This window comes from Pelobates fuscus, chromosome 7 (genome assembly GCF_036172605.1).
Source record: "Pelobates fuscus isolate aPelFus1 chromosome 7, aPelFus1.pri, whole genome shotgun sequence".
NCBI classification, from domain to species: domain Eukaryota; kingdom Metazoa; phylum Chordata; class Amphibia; order Anura; family Pelobatidae; genus Pelobates; species Pelobates fuscus.
The window spans coordinates 132,524,410-132,545,154 of NC_086323.1; the positions used below are offsets into that span (position 1 = coordinate 132,524,410).

Sequence of the window (20,745 nt, forward strand, 5' to 3'; positions counted from 1 at the left end):
TTCCATTCTTCTGCAGCAGCTCCCGGGATGCCTTTTATCTGTGTAGCGTACATTCTTTTGCAGAAGCGTACATGGAAAATGTTTGTGGGAACATTCTCAGTTCTACTGAAATGTGGAAAGCAATGGGATATTAATTTTAAAGTAGGTCAATGACTTATAATGTAATAGACAGTGACAGGACATAGGAGACATGAAAAATTGCATACAGGAAATTTTCTGAGTTCATAGACTAGTGATGCATTGCCGGTGCTGGAGCTCTTAATAATATGAATAACAATAATAACGATATATCTTATCCTTACATGGGTTTTACCAGTTTGCTATTCATGCCTACACTGTCTGCTCTGATCTGTACTGGGACTGAATGAATATGTCCCCTGGATATGTTTCACTATTATATTTTCATGTGAAAATTTTTGCAAGGAAGTATCACTTTCCACATGTATTCTTTCCAGCTATCTGAATTAGGAAAAGAAGCACATCAGTTTGGCTTTAGCGAATAAACAAATTGTAATTAAAACAAACTTGCTGATTCACCACATTCCGTTCCCATGGTCAGGTCTCCAAGGTATGAAGCAAGAGACCACAAAGGCACAGTGCCCAATAGTGCCCTAATGTGGTTCGACCCTATGAAATAGATTTCTGCACTGTTATAGTGGTGTAGTTACATGGTTTGTAGATTTGATCTGGCCTCAGCACCAACCTGAAATCCACTATAAGGAAACCATAGAGCTGTGCCTCCAGTAGTACAGATCTTCAGGTTTTTCATCCTTACTGGCTAAACATAGAGATAAATGCAGATAATCATAATTTTGGCTATTCACTGATCTAATCTTGGGAGTATCCTGGCACAATTCTTCATGTGAAGGTTCTGCCAAGTTCAGCAACCCAGTTGAGCATCATGTGAGAGAGCAAGGTCTCTCTCAACAAACAAGATTCTTAGCTGGACCTGAGGCTTGCTAGATCTCGGTTAATAGTAGAAGGAACCACGTGGTCCAGGCACTGAAGGTGTGTAAATAAGGCAGTTTAATTGGAGATCACAGTAACGTTTTGACCTCTGATGAGGTCTTTATCAAGCTCGAAATTAAATTCTCATAATAGCCCTGCCTGAGATTTTTTTTTTCCCATTTACCCCAAGAATTTTCACATCCACCCATAAAAATAGTTGACTGCGCTAAAAATGTTGGGTTCCCTTGCCAAAGCTCTACCACCCCTCAGTTAATGAATAGACCCCACTGTGGTTAACAAAAAGCAAAAAAAACTATATAGAACATGACCATTGCAAAAGTGTTAGCAAGGTACACTTATTAAAATGCTTACGTTTTACTGTTAAGTATCACTGCCATCTCATCTGATTTAGTTATTAAAAATAGATGTTTTTAAATGTTCTGTTGAGGTGTGAATAGGAAAAGAACATTTACCATAATGTGAAATAAGAAAAAATACAGAAGAAAATAAATGGAGAGGAAACAATGTTGAACTAAAAAAATAAAATCTTCTCATGCATGAAATCCATCACACTTTCCTGAACTTTAGTAAATAACAGATTTTATAAAGCATGAGAGAGATGAGCTGATATTTGTTTCACATTTGTTTTTTTAATTCTCACCCTTTTTACGCTTTTGTAAATAGAGCCTTGAGTGTTGCATTTTATTGTCACTATCAGCTGTAGATGTCCTCTCTGTTACACCATGACCTAGTTTTATTTGTCTCACTTTTTGTGTCCTTTGTGTCACTGTGCGTTGTGATGTGCTACTTAAAACACTGTCACATTGTCCAAAGCAGTTAAAGTGATATGTGGTGTTTCTCAATTTTAAATAAATGCGAGAAGAACTTCAGGGCTGCCGTTACCATATACTTAGAGGCGAGCCGTATCCACTTCTGCTAAGTATAGGAAACTTGTGGCCCTTCAGACATTGAAATTAAATTAACGTGATCTTTACCACAAATGGTGGCTTCATGAGAACTGCACTTCGATAACCACTAGAGAGCCACAGATTGCCTCGTCCTGGTTTTGGAAAATAACCAGAATGTTTTTTTTTTTTTGTTCTGGTTTTATGAGTGCTGCAAAAAGGCTAGTGGGTGCATTGTAGAGGTTTGTCATTTCTGATGAATATCTTTATGCTAACACGGCCATATTGTGCTTTCCCCACAAAGTTAATGTTCACATGCATCCCGGCTTACATCTAATTTTAACTTAGACATTCGGTGGCCTTTAGATTTTGTGTCTTAGAGAAACTCTTTAAAGAAAAAAGAATGCATGACATTTTAAGAGCACGTAATACTTTTTTACTACTGCACAGACAGACTGCTATCTGAACAAACAGTCGTTTTTGTTGCTTGTGGGCTGCCATTTTAGAAAAACATTATGACAGATTGTTGTACACGATGCCTACTAATAATCACGTATGTTTTCAACACACTGCTAAGTTGCTTAATTTTAAAACGTGCATTTTTGTCCTCATTATGATTTAATGGGTATGCATTACAAAAACATTGGTTTTCACAGCAGATAAAAGTCAATCTACCCTGTTTGTCCTTTAAAACTAATGTCTATTGCAATTTTTATTTCCTGCCTAGCACCATGATGTATATTTTAAGCTTTATTCAACTCTTATATACTATTCGTCTCTGCAACCTCCACTGGAAAACTGTCCAATGCATCGACAACTATTTCTGTAACAACATGTTGCTCTGACGTTCCAACTTCAGAGCATGTGTATCATTTTGTCCTTCAAACGACACTGAAATTGATGCAAAATGCTACGGTGAAATGCTTCAATAACAGACAAATTTACCGCTAATATATTAACTGGGAGAGAGATGGAGAGATTTTCCAGGCACATTTATAAAAGGATTGTAGTTGATGAGTTTTTGGTCACATAAGTGCTTTATTACCATTTAATCTTTTCCAATCTGTCATGGCTAACCCCTCTCATCACCTCCGCACAGTGTGCCACAATCATACTTAGACACCCCTATTTGTGTAACAACAGATCTGTTATCATGCTGTGTTGTGATCATAGTTTGCTCAATGACCTAGGATATTTTGTATCACGTTAAATCATTTTACTCTACAGGCCCATATAACAGCCACCATAAACACTTTGGATCTGTTTTACAACCCTGCTCTGTATAAGTTATAAGTGCAAATAAGCTAGAGGAGGTTAAATTTAGAGGTAGGTTTTCTTCCACCCCCGTTGGCTTCACAGAACTGACAGAACTGACAGGTGCATTAAGCTAGAGCATTAGCGTCTCCTGCCTTTTGAATGAGTTGCACCGCAGCCCATTAAGAAGCATTGGAATACTATGATCACGTGCAAATATGCGCATGCTTGCGGCTCCAGGACAGAGACGTCCTTTAAGTATATGTCTCAGAAGGCACTTTTGAGAAGCTCAGCATTTGAATTGGACTAATCACCATGGAAACCAAAGTTCCTGCTAGTTCCTGTAGTTTCAGAATGTTGCCCCAAAATATCTTTGTAGACATAACCCTTTACCTAATAATGTTTTTTAAATGTAACCTTTATTGAGATACGCAATACATGCTGCTGTGATACCTTCCATGTTTTCCTTCTTAGAAACCAGTCCCCTTTTCAAGTCCAAATTCTCTTTTTTCTTTCTAGGAGCTGTATATTTGGTATGAGTGTATAAGAACAGGATTACAATAAATGTGGTTAGAAATGAGTCTGGGTTCAATAAAATTATCCAATATTATTATAAATAATGCTTTCAGTTACACTTTCATTTTGGGGATTGTGGCTGGAGGTGTGATCAGGAGTGGGACTAGTCTGAGGTATTATGTGTTACTTTGTGAAATGTACAGTATGTTGTAGCTAATTTAAAGGTTAAGCCAATGTTTTGTTTACCAAAGAAAGTGTATAGAACATTGGCCTTTTAACTCCAGTTACTCTCACACATTAAAATAACTCACCTACACATTTAAGGTAACGTTAAAACTTGAAAGCACATTAAGGAGAAAACAAATATTGGTTTATGCCTCTTGTTTATAGTATTAACTTTTTACATTATTTTGTAAGAAAGTCACTATATAGTGTTCGGTTTTCTTTTTGTTTGCTTGTTACCTTTTCCAAGTTAGTTGTTATTTTAATGTGCACATGAATACTGGACAGATGGTTATGCTATCATTAATTGTGCCAGATGTTGATGATCTGGGAATGTGTGTTTCTACTAAGCAAATGCCTGTAGATAGTTGTGTATTACAGAAGCTTTATGGAGGAAGTGGGGGGCTTTTATTTACTTATCTCACCTCATATAACTGTGTTCCTCTGATGAATATTTCCCTTAGAGGTAGATTAATCAAAAGATGGTACGAGATCAAAACTTGTGCAGTTAATATTATATTCATTGAGTATTTCTTTTCAGTAGCTTTATTTATTTTGTTTGTTGACTCTCAACAAATGAGATACAAAACCATAAAATGATCTCACAAGTACAATTATGTTACCAAATATATGACACAGCATTATTCCATAAATCTCCTATAATTACATAGTTTTCAGGGAAAGAGGCAAATCGTTCAGCCTCGGGTCATCTTACGGATGAAGCAGATGAATTGAAAAGAGAAAAAAAAAACAAGGAAAATCATTGAAGTTGCTCATCGTTTTGATACAAGATGGAAAAATAATCCCTCAAAACTTGAAATAAATAATAATCACATCCCTTCGTATAAACATCTTAACCCTGTTTAATTTACATTTTTATAACTAGTAAAGCTTTCGCTATTGAAAGATGTTCAAGCTTCCATTGAAGTTATCAATTGCATTGGCCAATATAACATCTCCAAGGAACACATAGCACAAGTTTAAAGGGATACGGCTACATAAAAAATGGAAAGCCATTATAAGGTGGCGTTTTTGTATTTCAGAAGATCATTGCTATTCGCACCAATTCAAGAAAAACAGCTTTCAAAAGATACAGAGCTTTCTTTTGTTGTATAATTTATTTAATTTTTACTACTTTTTTGTGCTAATTAGCTACCTCTCTTTTTCTGGCACAAAGAATATTACCAGTGAAGGATCATATTTTTTACTAACCGGGTTTGGCATTGGCATTGGCATTGGCGTTACCTCCCCACCAGTAGGAATTTAACGTACATCAATTGCTTTCCAGAAGCAACAAGATGTGCAAGGTTGTTTTTACCAACTGACAAGAGAGATGTTGTTTTGTTCCAAAATGATATTCTATATTTTATAGCGAGAATGTGCTTGTTCCTTATCATGTCCAAAGATAACCCCATGTAGGTTAAATATATCAGAAGGGAGACAAAATGTTTTTTTTGTTTTATGAGTCCCTTTTCAGATAGGGCAACAGAGTTTTGCAGTCACAAATTGCTAACTAAAACTGATTAGAGTATAATTGTGAATACTAGGTAGTAGCATAGACTCACTCTCAAAACTACCATGTACACGTTGTCAGATACACACTGCTACAGGCTCTGGAGTTCAGGCCTTTTGGTACTGGGATGAGTAATTCCCAAACTCTGTACTTGATACTGAATGGTTGTCCTTGGCACTGAAATGGAACATTCAGAAGCTCTATCTTTGGTTATGAAATGGGTGTGTCATCAGCCCTGTCCATAGTACTGAAATGGCTGAGTCATCAGCCCTGTCCATGGTACTGAAATAGCTGAGGCATTAGCCCTATCCATGGTGCTGAAATGGGTGAGCTACCAGCCCTGTCCTTGGTACTGAATTGGGTGGTTTATTAGTGTATCCCTATTGCAAAAACAAGTGTTCTTAATTAAAAAAATATATATATTTATAGAACTTGTCCTTGTTACAGAAATGTATACTTCCCTGACCTTGTCCTTGCACTGAAACAGGTATTTCACCATCCCTGCCATTGGTACTGTACGGGTGACTCACTAACTTTGCTGTTGGTATTTAAGTGTAATTTAGCAGTAATGTCCTCTGTACTGAAATTATACAAGGCGACACACACCTTATCTAACAGGCGGATATTATTTAATCCACCTCATTAATGTATAGCAATGCAGTTCTTCCTGTGAAAAATTAGAAGTAAAATAAAATGTAATATTCTCTTATCATTATGATACAATTTTGAGCTTGGTGTTAATCAGTTTTCCTCACCAGGAGTTTCTGGGTGATGCTTGTGTCAGAAGTGAGATTCTAGAATACAGAAGCTCTTTTTATGTCTGATCTGAATGATCAGTCACCTCCTTAGGGACCGAACCTGAGCAATGGTTGCCTTGGTGAATAGTTTACAACTTACAGGATTTTACACCACGGAGAAGGTGAAATGAATGCACAGAAGTCATTGGCCTCCATTAATACTTCACAAGCAATTAGCATACGTTGACCTGACAGCTGTGTGCTAATTATGTCGCTGCCCACTTCAAATGCCCCAGACACCCAGAAAGACATTATCATGTATAGGTGGAAACATACACTCTCTGTGCACAGCAAGGGAATGACCCTTTGCAACTAAATGCTTTGCTATAACAACTTGTAAATAAATATTCTCAGAAGGAAACTGTGTCAAGTGCAATAAAATAAAGATGTCTTCTGCAACTGTAGCTGTAGATTTATTTTCCCCCTGAAAATCAGAACATGTACCCATTTTAAAAAGTTACTCTGGCCCTTTTTATAACATTGATTTATTTAGTTTACAATGCCCTACTGGTCATTATTAACTACCACCCTCCATTTTAAACCTGCATATAAGCTTAAACTTACCTGGAATCCAGCTCCAGGCAAAACACCCTGCACCGGTTTCCATGCCCCGCTCTAATAGCACCACTTCCTGTTCGTGTTTCAATCAAATGCTTCTAATAGAATTAGCATTTGAATGGGTAATTCAGCTGGCTCAGAGAGCTTGTGTGCACTCTGAGCTAGATAGGAAAAAAAAAGAATTACTATCAGTACACAGGAAGATGGGGAGAGGGTGTACAGAGGGAGGGAGAAGATGTGTAGGTTTCCCCCTGCAGCATATAATATCTATAGCCAGGGCACTGACGACAGATGTCATTTTTGCACAGAGTGGACATTAGGCAGCCCGGAGTTTTAGGATGCCTATGTGTGTACTGGGTGTGCAGCTAGCCCCTGGCACAGAAGTGCAGATTGCTCTATATGTACAGTGTTTCAAGAGCCTAATATATATATATATATAGAGAGAGAGAGAGAGAGAGAGAGAATTGTCAAAGCAACTCAATTGGAAACATTCTCCAGTTCGTTTGCTTTTCCAGCTCAACTGCTTCTATCTAACTTTTGAAATTCCATTGTCTATGTTTCACAACTCCTAGGTCGTCGCATAGTTGTTAACTTGTAATTTGAACCCATGAACCATGGCACCTCAGCATCCTCAGCATCAATGCTTTTCAAATCCACAGAATTAATTTAGTCAGTCTTTGTTGTGAGTAGTTCTACTTACCCAATCACATTTTTGTATCCCTATTATCATACCAATTCATCATAAAGGGTTGCATACATGATTACATTATAACAGTGTTTATTTTATAAAATTGCCTCAGTTGATCCATTGTTCAGCTTTTATGTAATATATAACAAAATGAATTATGCAAAATGCCATCATTACACTCTTACTAGTATCAAAGAAGACTCCATCACGTCTGAGAAAACGGGGATAGTATGTTATCAAATTATTGTGGTTAGTTGCCTAGGGCCAGATAAATATGATGTGCCTTTGCAATCATTGGGGACCCACTGGAATAGCATGGGGGGGTAAATTTTGGGTCCAGACTCAAGGGTTACAACTGACACCTCAAAAAAAAAAATTTCTACACATACTTAATTTTACAAAAATTTAATTTCCTTTTAAAACTTGCTGAAATTATTATTATAGTAAAAAGCTATTTTGAGCTGACGGTTGTCCTTTAAGATCAACTGAAACAATAATTATGAATATCCATATATCTACATAACATATACAAAATGTAGCTCTCTGGAAGAAAAACTACATGGTAAGACAAACTCATAAACTAATACAAAAATATACAAATGTTAATTTTATGACATACAGACAATTTGACCAAACCTCCTCACCCCCTTTACATTTTGGATTGAGTTTCTTGCTAATTACAACAGTGTGGGTTTTATTCACTTAAACTGGGAATGCTGGAGAAGTGACAAGACAATTGCAAATTTTAGGCAAAAGTAGCTGAGCTCTAAAATTATCGAACTTTACTTGTCTGTTTTGGTCTAACATTTACAATTAATTTGCCAGTTCATCCAGAATTCCTGTTTTTTGGGGTTTTTTTTTTTTTTAAATAGGCCCAGAAGTTTATCTCACAATTTCATATACCACTTCTGCTGGGAGGCCAATCAATGCATATACTTAAAAAAAACAAAAACAAAAAACCCTCAACCCTAATTTCCCCTCCCTCCAACTTTTACAAGCACCGTCTCTACATGATGCTCTTGTAATACCTTGAAATACATGTCTTAATATTATCCCCGTCACATCTCTTGACTGATAGTATTACAAAATAATATCTTACTATAATAATCCAAAATTAAGCTAAATGTACATATGTCTTTTGAATTCCATATTTACCATTGTGTACAGCAAAATTCATTGCAATCTAATATTGTCGACCCAATATTGTCAGAGTATTATTTCTTCTCTGAAGTGCTGTGCTTTCATAGAGAGAGAGAGAGAGAGAGAGAGAGAGAGAGAGAGAGAGAGAGAGAGAGAGAGAGAAAGAGCGAGGGAGAGATGTAGATCCACAATGTTGCATTGTGTCCTTGTGCTTTGCTACGAATTGTGGGGTTTTCCTAGAATCTCCTGCACAGTTACTTTTTACATAGTGCTTGTTGTGACTCACATTTCACTCGGTGCCCTGATGTCCTTCATCTCTCTATATAAAACACAAAAATTTCTGCTGATGCTTATAATAATATACACATACCAATGGAACTACTTTCAAAACCGAGAGCCATTCACCTCCGATCTTTTGAAATAGTGCAGGATACAAAGTATAAGAGCAGCACTTCAAAAAACTGTCACACAATGTATTGTTCCACAAAGATACATCATTGAATAATCTGAGTGCCATATTGTATGCTTATTGTTGATTATTTGCTCATGGCCTGGAAGGTATCAAAAGGAAGGCCAAAATAGTCGGACTGCAAAAATAGTTAAATAATGTAGATTTTTTTGCCAGCTCATTACCTTGTCAATTCTCCAAATTCCCAGTTTAGTAAAAAAAAAAAAAAAAAAAAAAAGCCCTTAGGCCTCGATTTAATAATGTTGCCAAATGATTCCATACTGTTAGCACTTTCAAAATGATTTATCTACAAAAATATCCGTAGACTTTAATGACGACTTCTGTAATTAAATAGTTTGGAGAGTTTTTCTAACAGTATTGAATCACTTGTAAAGCTTATTAAATTGAGGCCTTATAGACAAGTAGTCTATAATAGATAGTCACAGTTAGAGTATTTAAAGGGATTCAATAGTTTAAGGAATACAAAGTGGTATCCTGACACTATAGAGCCCTCTGGTCCCCACCTCCCTTGCCCTCCTCCTGGCTCATAAAGGGTTAAAATATTTATCTAACACTTACCCAATTCCAGTGCCTATTTTCCTCTCTGCTGGGTCAGCACTCCGCCTCCTTCAACATCATCTGACTGGGAGTGCATGCGTGGCGAGCACCACAAGAGCAATAGGCCCTCACCATAGGAATGTATTGCTTCAATGCATTATTATGGGGATTTTACTGAAGCTGGTTGTCCTTATGGACAGCATGAGGACATCCAACATCAATTAGGCAACCAAAAGTCATGTGGCACCAGGAAATGCCTCTAGTGGCTGTTAGACAGTCACTAGAGGCAGTCCTAGTCCAGCAATGTAATTGCTGCAGTTTCTCAAAAACTGCAAAGATTTACATTGCAGGACTAAATGGGACTTGGACACTGCACCCAGACCACTTCAATTACATTGGTGACAGTGGTCTGGGTGACTATAGTGTATCTTTGAATCTTGCTAAGTGAAAAGTCTAAAGTCTTAGCACTCACAATGGAAACCAACAAATACCTCAGTTTAATAAGCTTTCCAAATGATTCAATACTGTTAGAAATGTTTCAAAATGATTTATCTAAAAAGTAACCAATAAAGGGACTTTTTATAGATAAATAATTTGGAATTTTTTCCAACAGTATTGAACCATTTAGAGCGCTTAATAAATTGAGTCTAAAATCTGCAAAAAAGTGCCATTAGTTTCCATAGTGATTGCTCCAAATTTAGAATTTTCACTCAGTTTTCTTTTAGCAGTTCTTGTAAACCTCCCCCAGTGTGTCTTGGTCTCCTACTTTTAACAATGTCTTGACAAAGGTTGTATTGCTCTTTGAAGGCCTCTGTTACCCAGTCTTTTTATATTATCTCTCACAATTCTATGTTATGTATCTCTACATATTCTCTACAATAGGACCTACCACATTGTCTTCTGTCGCATGTGACATAATGATTCATGGTGTCTTTCATGTCAAACACTGCGTCGTGGTCTTCTCTCTATCATACTGTGAACATACAGGTACATTTCATGGGAAATACATTGTTCCTTTTCATGCTGTTCAAGCAAATTGGTTTGTAATTAGATGTATACACCAGATAATCTCATTTGCATATCCAATTAATTCTTCTTGTTTTAATTTGCTAGGGTTGAATTTATATTGGTATTTGAAATAAGACTTAAATTATCAAAGACTCTGATTTCTCTCGTACGAAATTTGTTGGAGTTGTTTTATTTTCGGAAGCTTGATTATAACTGCATATAAATCTTGTCATAGTGTCAACTACCGCAGGTTGATCAAGTGACACATATAATATCATTTCAACCACACAAGTGATCAAGTGACACAGATAATATAAACCCTGCCATGGGCCTAATTCTATTAGAATGATAAGATATGCGTAAACCAATTTTATCACTTCATCTGATATCCGTCCTCCGTTATATCTTTACCCTATGCCTTTTGTGGTAGACTTCGTAACATGCCTGCAAACAGAGAATCAGTTGGGCAACCAAATCTGCCAATAGAGGAATCTTTATTGTAGAAAGACACTACAAAAGGGCAGTGTTTTGGCTATGAGACCTTAAAGGGATACTATAGTGTTTGGAATACAAATGACCCTTCCCTCACGCCTCCCCCAGGCCAATGAATGGTTAAAAACCCTGTAGATACTTACCGCTGTCCCCTGGTGCTGGGTCGGTGCTCGGTCAGTTCTCTGCTTCCACCAACGTCATCCGATGGGGCACGTAATGCGCATCCGCAGCGAGTGCATTAGGCCCTCCCCATAGGAAAGCATTTAGTCAATTCAAAGCATTCAGAACCAAAAAAGTTGCCTTGCAAGCTGGAAGCCCCTCTAGTGGTTGTGTGGTAGACAGCCACGAGAGGATGACAGTGCTGCAATGTTTAGTTTGTCTAAAACTGCAATGATTTACATTGCGGGACTAAGCGTAACAGGAACACTGCACCCAGACCACTTCAATGAGCTTATGTGTCATGCATAAGTAGTGTGCCTGGTTTGTTGTTAATATTTTACATTCAAAACAACAGGTTTGCACTTTACCTCTATTTGGGTATGCTCAATGCTCAGATCATATCTCTTTCTACCTCTATCATGGCATACATTGTATTCCTTTCTGAGTGTTTTCTTATCACCTCCCAAAACTGTCTCTATGCTCTTATCTGACTGTCATAACGGGTGCATTCTGACATCTTGCCCTCCTGACCAACAGACTGCAGGACAACTAATTCCTAAAGCATACTTGATTGTACTCATCCATTCCATTAGCCTAGTCTGCCAAAGGCTCAAGATAAAAAAAAAAATGTATTTTCTAAGAAGGTCTGCGACCTTAATCCCATTTCATAGGAACTGTGACCTTTTGGAACGATACGTGTGACATCTCGTTCCAACTAGATGATTATTTAAGTCTTTAAAATACCAGTGGGGGCAAACAAGCATGCCTTGCTTTACCCAAGTAGGGATTAGATCTAAGACATAAATTAAATTATAAATAAATAGCAGTTGTGTGGCAAAGTTCAAAAAGTGGATCCATTAGCATTGGTTTCCTTGGTGACTGCTCCACCTTCAGAACTTTGTATCAGAATTGCTCTTTATTCATGAACCCCTATGTTTCTGAGCAAATTATTAATATCTTCTTACTGTCTGCCACCAAAGTTCCATGTATTGTACACATATATGCCCCCTCTGGAACCTAATATAAGGAATTGCGTCAAAATGCCAAGATACGATTACTAGTGTAGGGTACATGCAGTTTTTAAAAGGCCATTATCCTAAAACAAAATATGTAGATAAATAATCTTCAATAATCTTGTGTTGTGTTCATTTTGTTTTGAAAAATGTTTGTCTATTAGAGTATTGTGAAACAGGAAAAGCACAATTGTATCTTTGTGTAACCCTTTCTTTACCAGTCAGGTTTACACAGGTAGATATGTATACCAGACCATACTACCCAACATTTCAAGTGGACAAAGAGTGACACTTTAATATTAGGGGCGTGAGTGTGGCCAGAGAGGGGATGTTATGAGAAATTTTAGGTGACTAGTAATTTATGCGCCTAAAATGTAATTCATAAGATGAATAATGTATCTTATTTATTTACATAACTGAGTTCTAAATGTGTAGTTTAAAGACACATTGTGAGTCTTATTGCGGTGGTGCTCTATTATACTCTTAGACACACCAACCGCATGGAGCTTCTAGAGAGGGACATTAGGATAGAAAAGGGGGGCAGAGGGATTTGTGCCCAAAATAGGGACTGTTCCTCCTAAAATAGGGACGCTTGGGAGATATGTCAAACTGAGCACACTCACAATGGAAAGTTCACAGATACAATGCTGGGCAAGAACCCATTGCATGAGACATACTCCATCCTCAGATGACATTTCTGGCCCCCTTCAGTTTGAAGACATACTAGCCTGGCTATTCACTAAAATGAGAATTATGGGGGAAGTCAAATAAATGTCAAGTTTAAGACCAAAATAGCCGAACTGAAAAAGAATTAGCTATGCTTCCAATTCAGCTAATTTGGCATTCGAAATTCACTTTTAATTCTCTACAGTACTCACTATGGTGAATACTCATTGGTAATTTTATGAACTACTTACTACTTACCTTATTTCCATTTATTTTCTCAATGAGTAAAACAAAATCCCCTCTATTCTTATTTTCTTGGGCCATTCTGCATCTAATCTGGTATATTAAAAAATATATATATATATATTTTTTAATGTACGTTTCACTTATTACTTTGTGGTTTATTCATCACACAGTGAGTTGTGGTGGAACGAAAACCTTAATTCAATAGTTTTGGGACAAAATATCCAGATTGGGAATTGGACAAGTTGGTAGGTTTTTCCAGCACGGCTGTTATGACCTAGATATTTTTGAACTTTGATGTCAACTAATTGCATTTACAGTTTAGTGATTAAATGTATTTCTATCCTTACACCCACGTGCTGTTATAAAGCAGCTGTAATGCTTTTAGATATGACAGTGTCATTATGGAGCACTGCTTGCAATCTTCTGTCTAAATGGTAGCACTCAAGGTGACTTTTCTCTACTCACACTAATCTGTCTGTCTGTCTGCCTACCTACTTGCTTTGGCATAATGTGACCGCTGGAAATAGACAGGGCCATAAATGACTCATGCAGCATCCCATGGTACAGTGCACTCACGGAGTTGCAGTATGCCTGTAAACTCATAGTTCTTCTCCCAGCACTTTGCCTGTGTTGGGTGAAGGCTTGTGGCAATCCAAAATGTTTTTTGCACTAGCCACTGGCTAATGTGTCATAGACCCCCACTGCATAGAAGAATTTCCAGTGCTGTTTGAAAGCAGCAGCTTATCAGTTGCTGCAGTACTGACAATATATGTTGCCATCAAGAGTGAGGTTCAACCAAGGGTTCAAGCAACCATGCTCATTGATAATAGGTATCTAGCCTCAGTCCCTTAGGATATACCCCTATTGCTTCATGTGTGATTTTATTTTTCTACTCCTGGGAGTGAAGAGGGGGTGCAAAGATCCCCAGAAATGCAAGGATCATAAGGTAAAGTGGGTAATCACTTGTTTAAAGAGTGTAGTGTCAACCACCAACCCTCACCCAAGACAAAGTGTATAGAGTACTTCCCTACAAGCTTAGGATTCGCCTGTACCCTACAACTCCTGCTATGTGTATTCTTAATTCTACCCCATACATGGGGGAGGCTGCCACCTGCTTTTACTTCCCCCTCCTACGTCCTACCTGTTCCCCATTGTCTCAAGCATTGTCCTGTCCCGCAGCCCCACCAGTTGGGGTGTTCTCTCCTCCATAATTATCCTGCTATAATCTGTACCCCTAATCTATTTCTTTTATTTTGTATTTCTAAACCCTATAACTGAGCACAGTTTATTAAACTCTTACATTTCCACCTTTCCTATCCGGCTGCAGCTTCCACATCAAAACAAAGTGTCCCAGGAGTGGCAGAGACATCACAGCCCCAAAGGTGCAATTACATGATGTTTATTCCACACCCCAGGAGGAGGATGAGCTACCCCCACTGCTCTTGACACTTCTGTTAAGTGTTGCATCAGCTCCGTTGCTGAACCCTTACAAAACTGTGCAGTGTATATACACAGAATAGATACAGTTACACACCGCAGGGTGCCTTACACAGCGTAATATATAGCACAGTGCAAAGCATATCCACAGAATAGATACAGTTACACATCGCAGGGCGCCTTACACAGCGTAATATATAGCACAGTGCAAAGCATATCCACAGAATAAATACAGTTACACACCGCAGGGCGCCTTACACAGCGTAATATATAGCACAGTGCAAAGCATATCCACAGAATAAATACAGTTACACACTGCAGGACATCTTACACAGCTTATTATATAGCACAGTGCAGAGTATTAACAGTGCAGAGTATTACCACAGAATAGATACAGTTACACATCGCAGGACCCCTTACACAGCTTATTATATAGCACAGTGCAAAGTATATCCACAGCATAGATAGAGTTACACGTCGCAGGACCCCTTACACAGCTTATTATATAGCACAGTGCAGAGTATTACCACAGAATAGATACAGTTACACATCGCAGGATCCCTTACACAGCTTATTATATAGCACAGTGCAGAGTATATCCACAGCATAGATACAGTTACACATCTCAGGACACCATACACAGCGTATTATATAGCACAGCTCAGAATATATCCATAGAATAAATAGTTAAACATCACAGGACACCTTACACAGCGTGTTAAATAGTACAGGGCAGCGTGTTTTCACACATTATATCTGTGTTACACATCATAGGACACCTTTCACAGCATCATGTCGCAGAGCATCTTATCCAACAGAGCACACTACAGAACACTGTGCAAAAAGTATTTCCACAGAAAGAACACAGCTGCAAGACACCTTACACAGCCGATTACATATAGCTTGAGTATACAAGGTAAGGTGGTGGCCAGGAGTGATGGTAGTTACAGTCCACACATCTTGAAGGCAGGTATTACTTAATCCTAAACCCCACCAACCATAATCCTTAGTTCCCCAACCCTAAACACCTCTTAACTATAATTAACTCAGGGTCGGCCTTAGGCCTTTATAAGCACCTGTGTGCGAAAAATCGTTGCAGCACCCCTCCCTGGTCATATCTCTTCATCCATGTATATTGTGTAGTGTTTGTATACACTGCTAGGAGTAGTTGGGGGGCAGCCGGGCAGGGACACTGTGGCAGTAGATGGGGAAGCAGGGACTCCTTCCTGCTTCCCTCTCATCTACAAGGTGGATCACTTAGCTCCGCCCCCACCACCTTAGCTCTGCCCCCGCTGCTTTCACTGATAGACCCGGGTAGAGGATAATGAAACCCTCCACCCAGGTGCCACTGCCGCACAGCCACACTACAACACGGCGTCCACTGCTGCCATGGTGCCCTATGCAACCACACAGATCACACACCCCTAAGGCCGGCACTTGAGTGCCCTGGGTCAATCCAGCACTGGGTACAAGAATGTGCTACACACAACGACCTTGGGTTTTGTTTTGTTTTGTTTTTAGCTAGGCAACATTATGGCGTGGCTTGAATGGCTCACAACTTATGTTCACATAGGTTGAAACTGTGGCAGAGCATCACGTTACGTAAAGCATGGTTTGGAGCAATAACTATTACAGAGAAATGTCTCATAGAAAAGAGCATGCTAAGGAGCAGAGCATATTGCAGCACAGAGCTTCACACGGAGCATTTTATGGAGCAGGGTATTTTACCGAACCAAGGTTATTACAGAACAGAGCATCACACAGAGAATTTTATGAAGCAGAGCATATTAGAGAGCAGAACTTATTGAAGAATAGTGGTTCACACAGAGCATGTTATGAAACAGAGCATTACATAATGTATAGTATAGAGCAGAGCATCACATAGCATCTCACACTGCATATTACACAAGCAAAGCATTTTACAGAGCGGAGCTTTACGCGCTGAAACTTCTCGTAGCCAGAATGTAATATAGAGCTGAGCATATTACAGGGCAGACCATATTCTGATGCAGAGCATTAATACTTTTTATATAGAGCAGAGCTTCGCATGGAGTACTTTGCCTAGTTTGCTCTGTGCCCCCTGTATAACTGCTGTACCGTGCCACTCGATATCATTACATGTCACACTGTCATTAATTAACACTTAATGTCTCCCTCCCTGTATAATTAAGAGAAGTGATGTCACTAAAATGGCATGTGATCTTACTAACAAAATATTTAACTAACTACTTAAATCATTATAATGTGAACACCCCCTGGAGGAGATCATAGAGAGGCATTGTAATAAAAATTATAAAATAATGAAAAAAAGAAACTTATTTGAAATCAGGGTTGGACAAGTAAAGAAAATACATGGCAATCCTACATTACAAGGACAGTAGACACCTCAAACAGCTTCCCAGTTGAATTTATATTAGAACACTAATGGGATTGAAGAATACTTGGGATGTGTATAATCCCAAAGAACAGCTAATTAAAATCGGTCTTAGATATTTGTGAAGTCATAGGAGTTCTGTATGTACTTACTCAGTGTGCGCAGTGTAGTCACTGCTGGACCTTATGGATGAGGTGTGAGAACACATTGATAGATTTGAGTTGCTGTCTCCCCCACAAAGGGGACCTACTTTCTTTAAACAAATATACATATAATTTGTTTGGGGGAAGAGGGGAATTTGAGAAGCATAGCTATTCTACAAACTAAATAGCTGGTTTGGCTGTATAATTCTCCTCAGGGATACCTAAAAATGGTTTTGTGTACACTTGGAGAATATAAGTATGTCTGCATTTATTTATGTATTTATTTATTTATTTAGTTAATGGTTATATGATTAAAGGGACACTCCACTGCCCAAATACAAAATAAATAAAAATCACTGTTTAGTAGATATACCCGAAATTAAAACGTGCATGCATTTAATTATGCATTTTTTTTCATTGGGGTTATATCTAAAATCGACTCGCAAAACCTGCAGTTCTCTTGTCTGCTGCCTTTGCAAAGTCTTCCCTTCTAACCCCGCCCAGACTTTCTCTGGCTGTCCAATCGCAGACTTCCCAATTCAGCTCAATGAGATGTCTTTGTAAGTCTGAGCAGCTCCCTCTTAAGGTCAGCTGTATTGAGCTAACAAAACCAGGAAGTAACATTACCTGTTGTCTGCTTTAAATGCAAGGGTGTGTAACCAGGTTAATTTATAAAAGTGTCAATTTCTATTGAAATCTGCACTTTTTGCATAATGAAAAAAAAAGAGGCCACCACACTCTTCACACAAAAAGCTTTCCATCAAGCTAAAGTTGTTTAAAAATACACGGTTTAAACTTTTCTGGGATAATCAGAAAAAAAAATCAAATACCTACTTATTGTATATAAGAGAAATCTACCATCGTTTTAAAATGTTGATTCCAAAGATGCCAAAAATAACATTATTTTGGCATACAGTAAATTAAAGGTGTCTGGCTACAACCAGAGGCCAAGAGACCCAAAACCAGTGTTATGGTTAGAGTAACCCTTCCTACCCTGGTCCACCCCAAATAAAAAATAAATAAATAAAACAAAAGCTTACCTGCATTCCAGCACTGAGACCAAGTTTCCGCGGGCAGCTGTGAGGGGAGGCTGCAATCCTCTCGCAGCACTCACCCTCGGTCCGTCCCCTCTCCCCTTACCTGTCAGCGAGCGGCGTCCTCTTCTCTTGACACGCCGCTCGCGTCCTCCTCTCCTCCTCCCAGCGGCAGCATGTATAACGCTGCAAGTTGGGAGCCGGCACTTATATCTGAATGCCGGGGTCACTCATGTGACCCGGCGTTAAAGCTATAGCACAATAATCACAGTGGGGGTTATAGATATCCCCCACGTGTGATTGTTAATTCTGATTGGAAGTTATCCAATCAGAATTAAGCACAGGATTTAAATACTTGCCTTTCCTGTCTCTCAGTGCCCTGTTGTGGTCTTTGATACCTGAATTGCTTTTTGCTCGTGTGTCTCTCTGGTTACCGTATTTTTGGCTTGTTAGTCCGATTCTCCTGCTTTCTCCATTCCTTTGACCTCGGCTTGTTTCTCGTTCTCCTGTTTTCTGCCTCCCATTACTTGTTTCATAGGTACATATTGCTGTCCTTTCACTGACACCTGTCCTGTTCTTATGCTTGTTCTCTTGTTCTAATCCAGGGACTGAATGTTTCACTGAGAATGTTTTCATGATGTTCTGTTGTTTCACATAATTCACTTTTTTTTTATTTTTTATTTTTTTACTAAACTAGCAATACTAGGGAAATAACAAATGGAGGCTAAAACAGCTGAATTGAAACATATAAAATCCCGCCATTTTTGTAGCTCAGCCATACGTGTAGAATTCCCTTGCCCTTTTTTTTACAAGTCCCTACAATTATTTATTTTATTGAGTAAACCTGTTTGTGTTACACAATTGAATTTGCCTATTGACACTTTGGAATATATTCACTAGATTGAGAATTGTAGAGGTAAAGGGTATTACACATTTTAGACCACATTTTAATTTGCAGTGTTGTCCTACTGGAGATTTCTGTGGTCTAAACCTTTCAATACTCCTTGTCAGTTCTCCAGCGTTTACGTTTTAGTGAACTTTGTGTATCAACATTTCTACCAGGTCCTGTCAACATGTATCTCATATAAGCTGCCACTTTGTGTCACTCACAGATCACCTGTATTACCTAGTGCTTCTTTGCATCCATTTCAGTTACTTAGCTATTTTCTTTGTCACCTTGTTATTTAAGCAGCATAAATCCAGTGTGAGTGTCAGAGCACATCACTTAGTGCCACCATGTATCATTCGTATTGTCACCTGTGGTCATTTATTACTGCTATCTGCATTGCATCATTCTGAGTACTTCTGAAGTTCTCAGTGTTTCTCTCTGCTATTCTGATTACTTTGTGATCTGATCTGATTACATTATTAAATCCCACTTGTTATAGCCTGTGCTCTTTAACGACCTTCTTGTGCCACTCATTGTAGTCACTTGCTTATTTGCAGATGAACTCACTTTGCAAGGCCCAGTCTTTGCGCAGGAGCCAGCAAATCTAATTTTCCCTCTAGATTCGGAGGATCGGACTTTACGACTGGCCTGTGAGGCACAAGGACATCCAAAACCTGTAACCCGGTAAGTGTGATGTGTGGCATCTGCAAGTCAACTAGGTTTTACCTGTTGGGGTAATGTTCTGTACTCATTTTGGGTTATTCAGTAACTTGTGAATTGCCAGGAATTCAAAGTGAATTTTAAATTGTTGTTCAAAAAAGCCAAATTGAAACTTTAGTGGTTTGATAATATTTATTTTACCATTTTGGTTTAAAATAGCCTGAATATTTCTTGCTGTTGTGCATTTCTTACTTTACATGCTGTTCCTTATTATTATTAGTATTGCCATTTATATAGCACCAACAGATTCCACAGTGTTTTACAATATTATTAATATCCAATTCTGTTCTGCAGATGGAGAGTAAATGGATCTCTATTGGATGAAGCCCAGGATTACCGGTATCGAATTCAAGACAGAAGTTTAGTGATCAACACTCCAGATCGGAATCGGGATGTCGGAACTTTCCAGTGTGAGGCCACCAACATAGTGGGGACAATCCTCTCTCGGGAGGCTTTTCTTCAGTTCGCATGTAAGTCTTGAAGGATTAATTGTAAAAAGATGCATTAGTAATACACTTACACTCGTAGTTACCAAATAACAATTTTATTCTAATTCCATCTACTTATGATTTTCCTTAGTTCTCTAAGATTGTATTCTTTATTCATGAGAACTATTATCTTCTTATCCTTAATCTAAATTCATCCTTTCCTCTTTCTTCTTCTGACATACCCTTCCATATTAGAAAGATGGTTAAGGCTTGATTTTTGCAACTATGACAAGTTTTGTGACAAGTTGCACCAAACTAGGTGGAGGTTGTTCTTACTTATGCTCCACAGGAACCACAGTTTAGTATTATCACAAGAATACTAGATAACCAGACAATAAGACAGAGATGTAACTGAGGCCTTATGACTCTGCCTTATGACTGATTCTTATTTGAACTTCACAAGAAGGAAGCAGGACTGTTCATCCTAGACACTTTAAGATACCTCTACATGTAAGGCCACCTGTACCGAGTTTCTTGTGTGTCTAGTTTGCCTCCCTTGTATATTATACGAACCAGTGCTGATTCTCCA

At 38.4% G+C, this 20,745-nt stretch overlaps 1 protein-coding gene across 3 annotated transcripts in view; it reads left to right on the forward strand.

Moving 5' to 3' along the window:
• LOC134568240 (contactin-4-like) overlaps nt 1-20,745 on the forward strand; it is a 259,133-nt gene that overhangs the window by 180,642 nt on the left and 57,746 nt on the right. For all 3 annotated transcript variants that reach the window (XM_063426672.1, XM_063426673.1, XM_063426671.1), the window contains exons 3-4: nt 19,566-19,692; nt 20,023-20,198. In XM_063426672.1, the coding sequence (XP_063282742.1) occupies nt 19,566-19,692; nt 20,023-20,198 (303 nt within the window). The remainder of the gene's footprint in view (nt 1-19,565; nt 19,693-20,022; nt 20,199-20,745) is intronic.